General features: G+C 36.3%; 1 protein-coding gene across 1 annotated transcript; it reads left to right on the top strand.

Moving 5' to 3' along the window:
- The first annotated feature begins 2,061 nt into the window (after nt 1-2,061).
- LOC110712522 (zinc-finger homeodomain protein 8-like) lies at nt 2,062-3,769 on the top strand. The gene has a single exon (XM_021890991.1). The coding sequence runs from the start codon at nt 2,324-2,326 to the stop codon at nt 3,404-3,406; it is 1,083 nt and encodes a 360-aa protein (XP_021746683.1). The 5' UTR covers nt 2,062-2,323; the 3' UTR covers nt 3,407-3,769.
- The last annotated feature ends 10,666 nt before the right edge of the window (nt 3,770-14,435 follow it).

The raw sequence follows: 14,435 nt of genomic DNA, 5'->3' as shown, positions 1-14,435 counted from the left end.
CATCTTAACTTTTATTTTCTTGTAAGATTTATATTCATTTATTTAAACATTTATGTTCTTTAAATTTAGCCTTTACGTTCATTGAATGCATAATGAGCGTTATACACCCAAGTGCACTAACGGAGAAATTGTTAACATAAGAGTAAAAAAAAAATTATGAAGAAATCGCGGGCCATTTATACCCTTATTTACATTGCTTAATTACTCTTTACAAGTTATACCCAAGTACATACTCTAGTATTAAAGGGACATTGAATACTTTGAATTGTATGCTACTCCTTATGGGAGTATGGGGTAATATTTATTTATCACAAGGGCGAAGCTCAAGTCTTTGTCACTTATAATTGGTATACACGACACTATGATTATTGAAACTAACAATGCCAAAGACAATTTAAGTTTTGAAATTCAGTACAACTAAAAACGAGAATAATTCATTACAAATTTCTCAATATTGCTAAAATTTGGATGGATATAATAATCCGTATGCAATTAAAAGCATAACTAAATCATAAATTAATGTTTGATCAATTAATCATAATTGACCTCAATTTCCAATGGCTTGTGGATAAGATCCTCTATTTTCATTTTATGTGACTTAGCCATTTTATATAAGTCACATCATCCACACTTACCAATAACTAAATGATTGATGTTAAGTAATTCAATTGATAACATACAAAGAGTAATAGAATAAAAATAATAATAAATATGATCCCAATTTCCAACCCAATACTTTAGATGACTTCAAATATTATGTGATCCCCTTTCATCTAACAAGCCCGACATCTATTTTAAACAAAGCAAGGACTTGCTTCTTTTCTAATTAAGGAATTCTTTATTGTTTAGCAACTTGATAGTTGCTAGTACTTCTAATTTTGAGATGAAAAAATACACCAATGTTAAGATTAGCAACTTAATAGTTGTTATTTTTAATTTTGAGAAGGAAAAATACATGAATGTTAAGATTATCTACTTGTAAAATTAAAAAAACTTACTCTACAATACCTTTTCATGTGGTGCTCTTCATCATTTTATGTCATTTACTTACATTTTAAAGATCAAAATTATAATTTATTTAGATTTTAATTTGCAACCTCAAATTTCAACAGTAGAAACTTATTTAATGAGCTATATCACATTATGTGTTTCATTTAAAAAAATATTATCAATAACATTTGTTAAAAGGATTATATATGTCATTATTTCATGTATTAAAATATAATAAGATGTTGTTCATGCTAACTCGAGACATTATCCGACTTAAATACTAGTTATTAATGAACTAATAATTATGCATTGAAAGGATATCAACTAGTGGTTCTTATCCTCTTTTTGCCCAGCTAGCTATTCCATATGAAGACTTCTAGTTTCAAAATTTATGTTTGATATGTAGACTTATAGATTCCCCTAAAATTTACATAATACCCTTGTGGTATGGTCGTATATAGTTTCATGTAGTAACCTACATTAAGCTTTCTTAACTAACTAATATAATTTTACATTCTTATCCAAAAAGCTTTTTTCAAATTATTCCTTCTTCTCCCTCTAATCTTTCTTTCAATACATCAAAAAGGCGATTGTATAGCTCATTACCATTTTATGTTTGGTTGATATATTTAGTAACAGCGTCCTACTTCAACAATTTAGCTTAATGGAATTGAACGAATCTTCATTCAACATGAAAAGGAATCCAACTTGATCTATTATTTAAAGTTTAATTACAAGAAGTCATTGTACTTTACAATATAATTTAAACAAGTCACTCAAAATCAAATCAAAACCTCAACAAGATCGAAGAAACATCGAAACAATAATCCTAAGTCCCAACTAATAGTAGATCACAAGAGTACTTGTCATCAATGATTACCAACCATAAACAAAGAATTAGTGGGCAAAAGGTTATATTAGTGGTCAAGTTATTAGCAAAATAAGGTTAGCCTAATCTTAAAGAAGAAGAAGGAAGGGAGATTAACCATATCTTACGAATCAAATTATGCCTCGTAGTGGGGTTCATGTGGCCTCCCATACTCCCAATGTGCCACGTGTACACATTTCTCTCCTTTTAAAAAAACTAATAATTAATTTTTAAAAATTTAAAAACACCCTCCTATTTTAAGTAGTAGACTCTGAGACATATTTATTACCTTCTCAACAACAACTAGCCCCACCAAACACCCCCTTATTTTCCCCCCATAAACCTTCTTCTTCTAAATCTCACTACATTACCCAAAACCTCTTCCTTTTTCTCCCACCATTTCTTCCTTTGCTCCCTTGACCCAAACCCATTCCAAACCCGACCAAAACCCGACCCATTCTCTCAATGGCTATGGACTTCATAAGTGGGCCCACCTCCGCAACAACCACCGTGACTCCTCGCACCTCCGACTCCGACACCGATACTCCTCCGCACCCTCCGCCTGCTAAGAGGGCCCACCACCACCACCACCATAGCTACAACATCCACCACGACAACATCAACAACAACAACAACGAAAACGTGCAACAGCAACAACAACAGCACGTGTCATACAAGGAGTGCTTGAAGAACCACGCGGCGAGCATAGGAGGTCACGCCCTAGACGGGTGCTGCGAGTTCATGCCGGGACCCACCGCTAACGCTGTGGACCCCACTTCACTCACTTGCGCAGCGTGTGGCTGTCATCGCAACTTCCACCGCCGTGACCCTGACGACCCAACACCCCTCCACCACCTCATCCCGCCTTCTTCGGCGGTGCGTAGGCCTCACTCGCCTCCCTCTGCGTCTCAGCTTCTCCTCTCCTTAAGCGGCCACACTCACAGCCCTTCGGATCACGAAATGGTGCATAATTCAACCGCATCCGCTGGAGTAGGGGTTGTGACAGGATTTTACTCTGACAATGGCGGTAGCGGTGGTGGAGGGCAGAATGGTAATTTCCAGAGCAAGAAGCGGTTTCGGACAAAATTCAGCCAAGAGCAAAAGGAGAAAATGTATGAATTCTCGGAGAAAATAGGGTGGAGATTGAAAAAAGGGGAAGAAAGATTAGTACAAGAGTTTTGTAAAGAAGTGGGTGTTGATAGAAGTGTTTTTAAAGTTTGGATGCATAACAACAAACATTCCGGCTCCGCTTCGGGTGCTACTGCTGGTGTTGGTGGTGCTGCTGGTATTGTTTCGGCTTCGGCTTTAGCTTTACCTTCTTCATCTTCGGCCTCGCCGCAGCGGAGAGACAAATCTGGTATAACCATTGCTGAAACTACTGTCACTTCTAGTAGTAATGGGAATCATGGAAATGCTAATATTAGTAGTAACAACAACAATAATACTAATAATAATAGTAATGTGGGATTGAATTGTGGGGGAGTTCTTGGTTCGTCTCTTGAGTTTAATTTTGCTAATTGTGGTGGTCAAGAAGCGAAAGCGCAATGATTAATTTTTAATTAATTTCTCAGCTAATTTTAATTTGCTCATTATTATTTTTGACTAATGTTGTTTTAGTTATGCACTACTATTTGTTAGTTAATTAATTATCATTAAAGTTAATACTAACCAAAGTTTTTGGTTCCATGTTTAGAGATATGATGATAGAGAGGTTGAAACTCTGATGAATAATGTAAAAAGATCTTGTTTTTTTTTTTTTTTTTTTTTAATGTTTTAATATTTGAATCGTATGACTCATGAGTTGAAGATTTTTGAATGTAGTCATTATTGTTATTGATTCGACGTGGTTACGTGATGATGAAAACATGGGTTTAACTTCGATATGAATAATGCCTATGAGTTTAGTTGTTACATACTGTGTACTTAATTGCTGGATCAAGTCTCGTCTGCAACATTGTGTTTAAAAGTGAGTTTACTTAATACGTACTTCATATTGCGTATTTAGTGCAGGATTAAATCTCGTTTATAATATTGAGCTTATTACGATAATACTCGTACTAGTTATTATGCTTATAATACTCTTTATCTATGCGAATAAATTAAGTTTCATATAAATTGTACAGTACATTTTTTTTGGTGTCATTTTTGGACCGTCATGTCATCTAAGGAATCATGTCTCAACTAAATTATGAGTGACATTATGTAGATTTGTCTTTCTTTGTAGCTAGGTGTGAACTGTAATTTGGTAAAATACAACTGTATGCACAATTTTGCATCATAATTTTTGATACGTCAAAAGAGAGAAAAAATAAAAATAAAAAATTAAGTGTATAATTATAATCTACTCTACTTGTATAAGACTGCAATTCGTAAAATGTCCAAATATAATTAAATAAGTATAATTAAAAAAATATGATACGGAGTTGTTATTTGAGGAATGTAATTACTGAGTATTAATTAATGTAAAGGTTGAAACTTTTCTTTTTAGGTAGAGATAGTAGTATTTGATTTCAAAATTCAAAACTAACAACCTTTTGAAATTCAAATATGGAGTTTAAAAAAAAAAATTACTCATAGATGTGTTTGTTTTACTTCCCCCATCCGAAACGAACACCAACTTAGTAATTTTGACATGTTTGAAATGGTGATTGCATGTACTAAAATGGAAATAAATTGTAGTTATATTTTCAAACATATTTCTATTTAAATGATGAATAGAAATAGATTGTGGCTAATTTCCAAATATGTTTCTATCTAAATAAAGTGGAGCAGGATAAAATACAAGGCTATTACAATGTGAAAATTATTTTGAAACATGGATGAATATAATTTTGCTAGTTGGCATGTAAAATAAAAAAGATTTAAATAATCAAATACTGCAACAATGCAAAAGCATTTTTTGTAATTAATTAAAAATAGAATTATTATAAACATATCACATGAAAGTCCTCTCTTCAATAAATTTACCTATCTTTTGTACTTACTGTTTTTATAATGTGTACATGGGATAAAGCATGATACTGTTGTGTTTAATTAATACCTTTTGAACTTGAGATTAATAATTTGAGTACTTCTATAACGTTAGTATTAAAATTATCAACTACCCATAATAACTATGGAGATTAATTGTTATCGATTAATTTTCTTTATATTCGTCTTCAAATATGCTAACATAGTGCTGGACCATTACAACATAAATACATATGCTTAATAATAAAGCAATTTCAAGCCAAGTTCTTTGAAAATACTTGTAATATACCACTATATGATGAAATTATAATGTATGCGGAACCCTAAAGCTACATGAAATCATTGACTAAAATAATAGGATAAAAAAATTACACTTTTTTTCATCTTTGACGTTGATTTAGGATAAGATAATTAGAACAAAGTTCCTCAATGATTGATTAGGTGATATTTAAGCTTAAAAAGAAGATAAAAAGTACATAATCTTAGTTGCCTCTAAATTCGAACCCAAAACCACTTTTTTTTAACATGTTACATGTACTTTAATTTAATTTATTTTTATTTTGATTTAAGAAGCACTAACATAAAATAAATTGTCCTAAGTTCACTTTATTCCTATATTCAGTAAGATAGAAGGAAAAAAACGCCCACCTTTCTCTACCATAAGACCTTATCTTATCAAAAAACTTATCCCAAGGTTATAATTTGGTCCCAAAATAATTCAAAATAAAAATGGTGATTTAATTTTATTATAGTATTAATATTATTATTGGTTAAGGCACGTCGTTTGCAATATTTGTCCTTTAGCATTAAAATTTGGGTGCAAATCCTGCACAGAAATCTCTCCACTCATATTTATCTTCTGGTGTCATTTTAGGCTCGACAATTATGACTCTGCCAGAGGGGTAGTTGAACACTTATAATATGAGTAATAATTTCATTAATTTTTTTTTCTCATTTTTTAAATAAAATTCTACTCACTATATCCATTTCAAAATACTCCGTAATCGTTTCTTATATACTCGTACTCCTGTATAGGAGTCCTATATACTCTTGTTAGACGAGTATTTCAACTAAAAGCTTAACATGATGGTTGAATTTTAAAAATATGTTTTATATTTTATACGTCCCCTTACACGAGAGCTCATTGGGTTTGAAGTGTAGATGCAACATGGACCCTCCTCATACCCAGCGCTAAATATTAAATGAAGAGTATTTGAACGTGTGACCTTGGTGTCTCGCTGGCCTTGATATAATACCATGTTAGAGTAGTAACTCAACCAAAATCTTAAGCTGATGATGATTGAAGCGCAGGAATATACTTTATACTCTATTAAATCCTTTTATTCTACCCACTAAAATTTTCTAGTTTGGTTTGTTTTGATTTGAACAAAAAAGCAGGTAGTATGTAATAAGAATAATGTGATGAGTTTGAACAGAGCCTTAGCCCTCATCGGTTGAGCCTTGATGTAACTAATTTAGAAAAATGAAGGGAGTATATAATCATAGTCCGTATATCATCAGTGGAACGGTTTGTCCCTCCATCTCCCCCAAATTTGATCTGGGTTCGATCCTCACTCCACCCCTCCTGTGATAGGAAGGACACCCCCCCGATAGCTTACCGTGTAAAAAAAAAAAAAATCATCGGTGGAACCTTGATGAATACAATACATGAACATGTACCAAATTACGTGTATACGGAGTAAGCAGTAATTGGTTATGCTGAAATACATTAAAGTATGTGGAATATTGATTTGGCTGCTTGCTTGCTGCAAATTAAATAAATAAACATGATGGCCCATATTTATTGCATCCTAAATCACTACTCGTAGTAGTACTGATGTGTTATTTATCATAATAGTATATCCTGTTTGCTTCTGTATCTTCACCCCTCTCATGTGAATTATTTGTGATTGTCTTGTGACATTTTGCATTTTTAAATTTGAATTTCAGTTACCTACCATACATGTTCAGATTTCAGGATTTTAATATTTTCACTTGTTCAAATAGTTACCTCATTGTAAATTGGAGTTTTGGATTTTAATAAAACAATGTTTATTCAAATGTTTTTGTAAAAAAAAAAAGTGTTTAAATACGTAAAATTAAGATAAGTTTTACATTTAGATGAGTAAAAGACAGGTGATACGGATTACTCAAATAGGTAAAGAAATGGCCATATAAAAAAGAGGTTAATAGGCAAAAACCATTTATAAAACGTCAACTTCTATTTAGTTCTAGGTATTTCTTCTGTTTGTTTTCAATGGCAACGTTAGGTATTTTACGTTGCGTTTGTTAATGCTCATTTGTTTTATTTTTTTATTTTTTACTATGAATATCTTTAATTACAATTTATTACAATTATAAAAGGATGAATGAACTATGTAAATATTATTTTAATCTAACAAAATCCTACGTAATTATATTTTTCATAACATACAAACAACAAAAGAGGATCAAAAGAGTGTGGTGTGTGAATAGTGAAACACTGGAAGGTCTGAACTAGCCCAATGCAATGGTCAAAAGAGAACTCTTAGAATTATAAAATTGATAATCCATTTACTAGAATCACCATATTATTGTTTTTTAATAATAAACTACTGTACTTTGGAATCTTCATAACAACTTATAATCTGATCTGACTGCAGTGTACGAGTCGTAGACTATAGCGAAGTTAATCATATATACAACGTCTTTTTTTTTTTTTTTTTTTCGGAAAATCATTTATACTACTTAACTGAAATAGTGAGTTAAATAGTTGCAATAGATTTTCCAACAGAAATTCAACATATTTCCTTCCGTTTCGCATTAGTTGCAACACTTTTTATTTTCGGTCGTTTCATATTAATTGCAACACTACTATATTTGGAAAGGACCCACCATTATTTTATAATTTCTCTCTTCCACTAACCTCATTTTCACAAATATTTTATTATTTCTCTTTTCTACCAAACTCACTCACATTACATTTTTTAGTATTTCTATTTCTTACTAATAATACTTTATATTATACGCCTATAAACCTAATCTATAATTTTCTTAAACTATGAGTCAAACCTACTGTTGCTACTAATGCGAAACGAAGGGAATACAACATCTGTTGTGCGACAGCGGAAGCAAAGGTCGAAAACAAACAAGAAAACAATAAAGAAATTCAATGCAAACAATAAGAACAACACCAAGAATTTACGTGGTTCACTATCGATGTGATAGCTACGTCCACGGGCACCGAGATCGAATGATTTCACTATAAACTGCAAAGATTACAAAGATGATTCTTGTATTTCTCAAGAACGGCTCTCACTCTCTCTCTCTTCACCCTTATACTAATATTAGGGAGGTTTTATATTAATCCCTAAAATAAAAGATACTTGGGCAAAAAAGATAACATAAAAGATAACTTTAAATCGTAAAATCCGCGTCTCCGCATTTTTCCTTCTCCGCCCGGTCAGACCGGGCAAGGTCTGCCCGATCGGGCGCGAGAAGAAAACTCCATACGAATGCTTCAACGTATCCAACCCCCACCGCCCGGTCAGACCGGGCAAGGTCTGCCCGATCGGGCGAAGGCTCGCCCGGTCGGGCGCGAGAGCAGCTTCTTCAACGAATTTGCCAGGCACCTCTTCTTCTTCCGCCCGGTCAGACCGGGCAATGTCCGCCCGATCGGGCGGACAAAGCTACGAAGTACGAGTCACCTAATATACTTATCAACAATCTCCACCTTGACGAGAACTCGTAGTCAGCAAACAACCCCATCAAGACATAGTGAAAAAACATCTCAAGCCAAACCCGATGCAGGACTCATGCATAAGCCATACATCCCGATAAGTCTTCAACCAAGACCCATCACATACTCGTCTCCAAGTATAACAACTCATAATGCTCCACCTGCATCACAAGCCCCGGGCAAGCTCCACCTTAAGGCCAACACACCTACACCAGGAGCTCCCCAACTTCGCCCCTCAGGGCCTACTACATCACGTAGTAATCAATATTTAGCAAGTCTAAGCAATGTTTAAACTTGCTAAACGGAACAGGCTTAGTGAAGAAATCAGCCGGGTTGTCAGCAGTCCCAATCTTCTTCACCTTAATCCTCTTGTCAGTACGTAAGAAATGATACCTGACATCAATGTGCTTCGTCCGATCATGGTGTACTTGATCTTTAGCTAAGCAAATCGCACTTAGACTATCACAATACACTGTAGCAAAATCCTGTGCAATACCCAGTTCACCTACTAGGCCTTTGAGCCAAATAGACTCCTTAGCTGCAGAAGTTAGAGCCATATACTCAGCTTCAGTAGTTGACAACGTAACTGATGACTGCAATGTAGACTTCCAACTAACCACAGAACCACCCAAAGTGAACACATAACCAGTCACAGACCTCCTGGTATCCACATCAGCTGCATAATCAGAATCACTGTACCCAGTGACCAAGCATTCCTTACCATTCCCGTACACAAGACCAATATCAGCTGTCCCTCTCAGGTAGCGAAAAATCCTTTTCACCCCTTGCCAGTGTTCCCTCCCAGGTCGAGCCATAAACCTGCTTACAACACTAACAGCATGCGCAATATCCGGCCTAGTACAGACCATAGCATACATCAAACAACCAACCGCGTTTGCATATGGAACTCTAGACATATAAGACAACTCCTCCTCTGATTGAGGTGACATAGACAAAGACAACTTACAACTAACAGTAGTTGGCGTACTTATAGGCTTCGATTTTTCCATCCCAAAACGAGACAGAATCTTTTCAATGTAGCTTTTCTGAGTCAAGAAAAGCTTACCTCTAGCCCGATCCCTGTAGATCTCCATACCCAAAATCTTCCTAGCTGCACCCAAGTCTTTCATGTCAAACTCCGAGTTAAGCATCTCCTTTAATCTAGCAATATCAGATTTATTCTTTGTGGCAACCAACATGTCATCAACATATAACAAAAGATAAATCATGGAACCATTATCCAGCTTACTATGATACACACAGCAATCATATGAATTCCTGTCAAAACCTTGTGAAACCATAAAAGAATCAAACCTTTTGTACCACTGTCGGGGGGATTGCTTAAGTCCATACAATGACTTTAGCAATCTGCAGGCATAGTGTTCCTTTCCAGGAACTTCGAATCCTTCGGGCTGCTTCATCAGAATCTCCTCCTCCAAATCGCCATGAAGGAAAGCCGTTTTAACATCCAACTGCTCCAGCTCAAGATCAAAATGTGCTACAATTGACAATAACACACAGATAGAAGTATGTCGAACCACAGGTGAGAATATCTCAACAAAATCAACCCCTTCTACCTGACTGAACCCCTTAGCAACTAGCCTAGCCTTAAAACGTATTTGCTCAGTTTCCGACAACCCTTCTTTCTTCTTGTAAATCCATTTACAACCCACAAGCTTCCTCCCTTCCGGTACTTTTACCAGTTCCCACACTCTGTTCTTGTAAAGAGACTGCATCTCTTCACCCATTGCGGCAAGCCATTGCGCAGACTCACTACAACTAATTGCTTGTTTATATGTGGCAGGTTCAAATGACTCTACATCATCAGCTACACTCAATGCATAACCTGTCATCGCATCAACACAGCAATTTCTTCCCTCCATCTCTTCAATCAATCTAACAGGCTTCTTGATAACTCGTTTAGGCATCTCAAGAATGGTGTCAGGTTGACTAGATGACCCCTGATTAGATTGCTCCACCTCATCCCCAGAGTTAGAATGAGTAGGAGTAATCTCAGGTTCAGGAGTACCCGGCACTGGAACATCAGCATCATCATCAATATATTGTACCCGAGGTAAATCAGCAATGGTAGACTGATGTACCTCAAGTACCCCATCTGTCTGTAATAAATTGTCTCCTTCCCTTCTCAAATCTGAAATCTCTGCATTTTTAATTGAATACATGGTGTTTTCATCGAAAGTAACATCCCTACTAAGAATGACCCGACCCTCCGAAGGTGAAAAAATTCTAAACCCCTTCACACCATCCCCGTACCCAACAAAACACCCCTTCTTGGCTCGTGGATCCAGCTTACCCTCAATAACATGATAATAAGCAACACAACCAAAAATCTTCAAATTCGAAAAATTAGGCAGCTTACCACTCCAGATCTCAAACGGAATTTTGGAATCAATTCCAGAATGAGGACCCCTATTAATGACATAACAAGCTGTTAACACAGCTTCACTCCAGTACCTCCTCCCAAGCCCTGCATTAGAGAGCATGCATCGAACTCTCTCTAGCAGTGTCTGATTAACCCGTTCTGCTACACCGTTCTGCTGTGGTGTCTTCCTGACAGTATGATGCCGACCTATACCCTCATCTGCACAGAACTGATTAAACTCGTCTTTGCAAAACTCTAGCCCATTGTCCGTTCGTAGCTTCTTGATCTTCCTTCCTTGTCGATTTTCCACCAAAGCTTTCCATTGCTTGAAAACTTTGAAGGCCTCATCCTTTGACTTAAGCAACCTAAGCCATGTGTATCGGGACTTGTCATCAACAAATGACACAAAATAGTGCTAACCTCCCATACCTTCAACTCTAGATGGACCCCAGCAATCTGAATGGATGTAATCGAGCACTGCATCAGTAATGTGAGCACCCTTGCTGAACTTTGACCTGTGTTTCTTACCAAACACACAATGCTCACAAAATTCAAGGTTGGCAACCTTGACCCCGGATAGAAGACCCCTCTTGGACAATAGCTGCATCCCCTTCTCCCCCATATGACCAAGCCTCATGTGCCAAATCTTAGTCATCTCCTGGTGAGATACAGATGCGCAAACCGCAGAACTAGGCAGTGTAACACCCTCAAAAACATAGAGGGTGTTCCTTTTGATACCCTTAAGTACCAACTCAGAACCTCTGAAAATACACAACTCCCCATCTGAAAACACACCATTGTACCCCAATTCATCCAGGGTACCCAATGAAATCAGATTCTTTCCTAAAGCAGGAACATGCCGTACATTAGTCAAAGTTAACCTCCGCCCATCAACAGTCCTCAACCTCATGGAACCAATACCTGTGACCTTACATGGAGCATTGTTACCGACTATAACCATACCCCCATTGCGAGGTTCATATGTATCAAACCAATCTCGACGTGGACACATATGGAACGAACACCCCGAATCTAGAACCCAGTTATCAGATAAATCATCAGACCTAGCAGAACTGACTAATGCTAAATCTTCCTCTGAATTATAGCTCTCATTCGGTTTCTCTTCAACTACAGCAGCCTGGGACTTGTTTTTCCTCACCGGACAATTATTCCTAAAGTGACCCGGTTCTTTACAGTAATAACATGTTTTAGTAGTAGTTTTACTAGATCCATCCTTGCCGTTTCCAGCACCCGACCCAGCATTGTTCCCCTTGTTAAACCCCTTATTCTTTTTAGACTTTCCGGACTTAACAAATAACCCACTACCATTATCCCCATTATCACTCGTAGCTTTCATTCTGAGTTCCCTAGTATGAAGTGCTGCCTTCACTTCTTCTAAGGTTATAGAATCCTTACCAACAACAAAAGACTCTACAAAATTCTCAAAGCTAGACGGTAGAGATACAAGTAAAATCAACGCAGCATCCTCATCATCAATTTTAACATCTAAATTACGTAAATCAAGCAAAATAGAGTTAAGTTTTTCTAGATGTTCCCGTAAGGAAGTACCTGACTGCATCCGGAGGCTAAACAACCGCTGTTTCAGTAATAATTTGTTGGTCAACGACTTAGTCATATACAATGACTCCAGCTTCAGCCACAATCCAGCCGCCGTTTCCTGATCAGCAACCTCCGTGATGATTTGATCATCAAGACTAAGTAATATGGTAGAGTGTGCCTTCTCTTCCATAACTTCTAACTGCGAGTCAGTCGGTCCGTCTCCTGACTCCGAAGTAGTACTCTTTGGAGCCAACGGACGCCATATCTGCTGTTGTTTTAACAGAGCCTTCATCTTAATTTGCCATAGCCCGAAACTATTTTTCCCGGTAAACTTCTCAATTCTTATTGTTGAATCTCCTGCCATTGTTATCTTCAAGAAACTCTCCAAGGATTGAACCTGAGCTCTGATACCAATTGTTGTGCGACAGCGGAAGCAAAGGTCGAAAACAAACAAGAAAACAATAAAGAAATTCAATGCAAACAATAAGAACAACACCAAGAATTTACGTGGTTCACTATCGATGTGATAGCTACGTCCACGGGCACCGAGATCGAATGATTTCACTATAAACTGCAAAGATTACAAAGATGATTCTTGTATTTCTCAAGAACGGCTCTCACTCTCTCTCTCTTCACCCTTATACTAATATTAGGGAGGTTTTATATTAATCCCTAAAATAAAAGATACTTGGGCAAAAAAGATAACATAAAAGATAACTTTAAATCGTAAAATCCGCGTCTCCGCATTTTTCCTTCTCCGCCCGGTCAGACCGGGCAAGGTCTGCCCGATCGGGCGCGAGAAGAAAACTCCATACGAATGCTTCAACGTATCCAACCCCCACCGCCCGGTCAGACCGGGCAAGGTCTGCCCGATCGGGCGAAGGCTCGCCCGGTCGGGCGAAGGCTCGCCCGGTCGGGCGCGAGAGCAGCTTCTTCAACGAATTTGCCAGGCACCTCTTCTTCTTCCGCCCGGTCAGACCGGGCAATGTCCGCCCGATCGGGCGGACAAAGCTACGAAGTACGAGTCACCTAATATACTTATCAACAACATCAAATAATAAATTATTACACTTACAAATAAATTATCTTAATTTCCGTTTCAAATGAGATCAAAATTATCCTACACTTTATTATTTTTATAGAAGTACAATATCTCTTTTATAACCTCAGCTCAACACCATAATTAGGAAACTCAAAGAAATTTCAATTTGTATCATTCTTCTTTTATTCTTTACAACTATTACAATTCGACCATTTAATTCATTATTGGCATGCCCCTAGGTTGAATTGTATACTCGAGGAGACAAAATTAGACTCTACATTTGTAGTTTGAGACAGGCTCATATCATAAGACAAAATAAAATTCACCCTATAATTATTTACTATTCAATTATACTACTTCATACTTATATATGGAGTATTGAACATTTGTACATGTTACTTTTATCGTATCATAGTTCATACAATCGTAATTTACATAAGAATTAGACCTGTTTTGTTCACCTTATTTTCACTTATTTCAAATCTAATAAGTTTAGATAAGTTCAGTTAACTTATAGGATTTGTTTCGTTCCTACTTTAAAGGAGTTGCAGACCCGGTTGCTGATAAGTTCTGATAAGCTCAGTTTTGGAAAAATAAGTTCTGATAAGTTCATTTCAGGAAAAATAAATTCTGATAAGGGTTACCCAAGATCTAATTACAACTAAAATAAGTTTTAAATAAATTCAGTTAAATTTAGATAAGTTCAAATAAGTTCAATTAAGTCAAAAAAAGTAAAAATCAAGTAAATAGAACACATCCTTACTCTACGACAAAATGAGGAAACTTAAGACAGTAATTTCCCTTGTAATAGAAGGCAAAGTGGCCAGTATAGCTAAGAAGCATTTTACAACACTTTAAAATTATGAATACTCTGTATATATTTGCATGGACCATAAATAAAATA

The sequence above is a fragment of the Chenopodium quinoa genome, unplaced genomic scaffold (genome assembly GCF_001683475.1).
Source record: "Chenopodium quinoa cultivar QQ74 unplaced genomic scaffold, ASM168347v1, whole genome shotgun sequence".
Classification (NCBI taxonomy): domain Eukaryota; kingdom Viridiplantae; phylum Streptophyta; class Magnoliopsida; order Caryophyllales; family Amaranthaceae; genus Chenopodium; species Chenopodium quinoa.
Note: the sequence above shows the minus strand (reverse complement) of the source record. Positions and strands in the feature narration are given on the sequence as shown.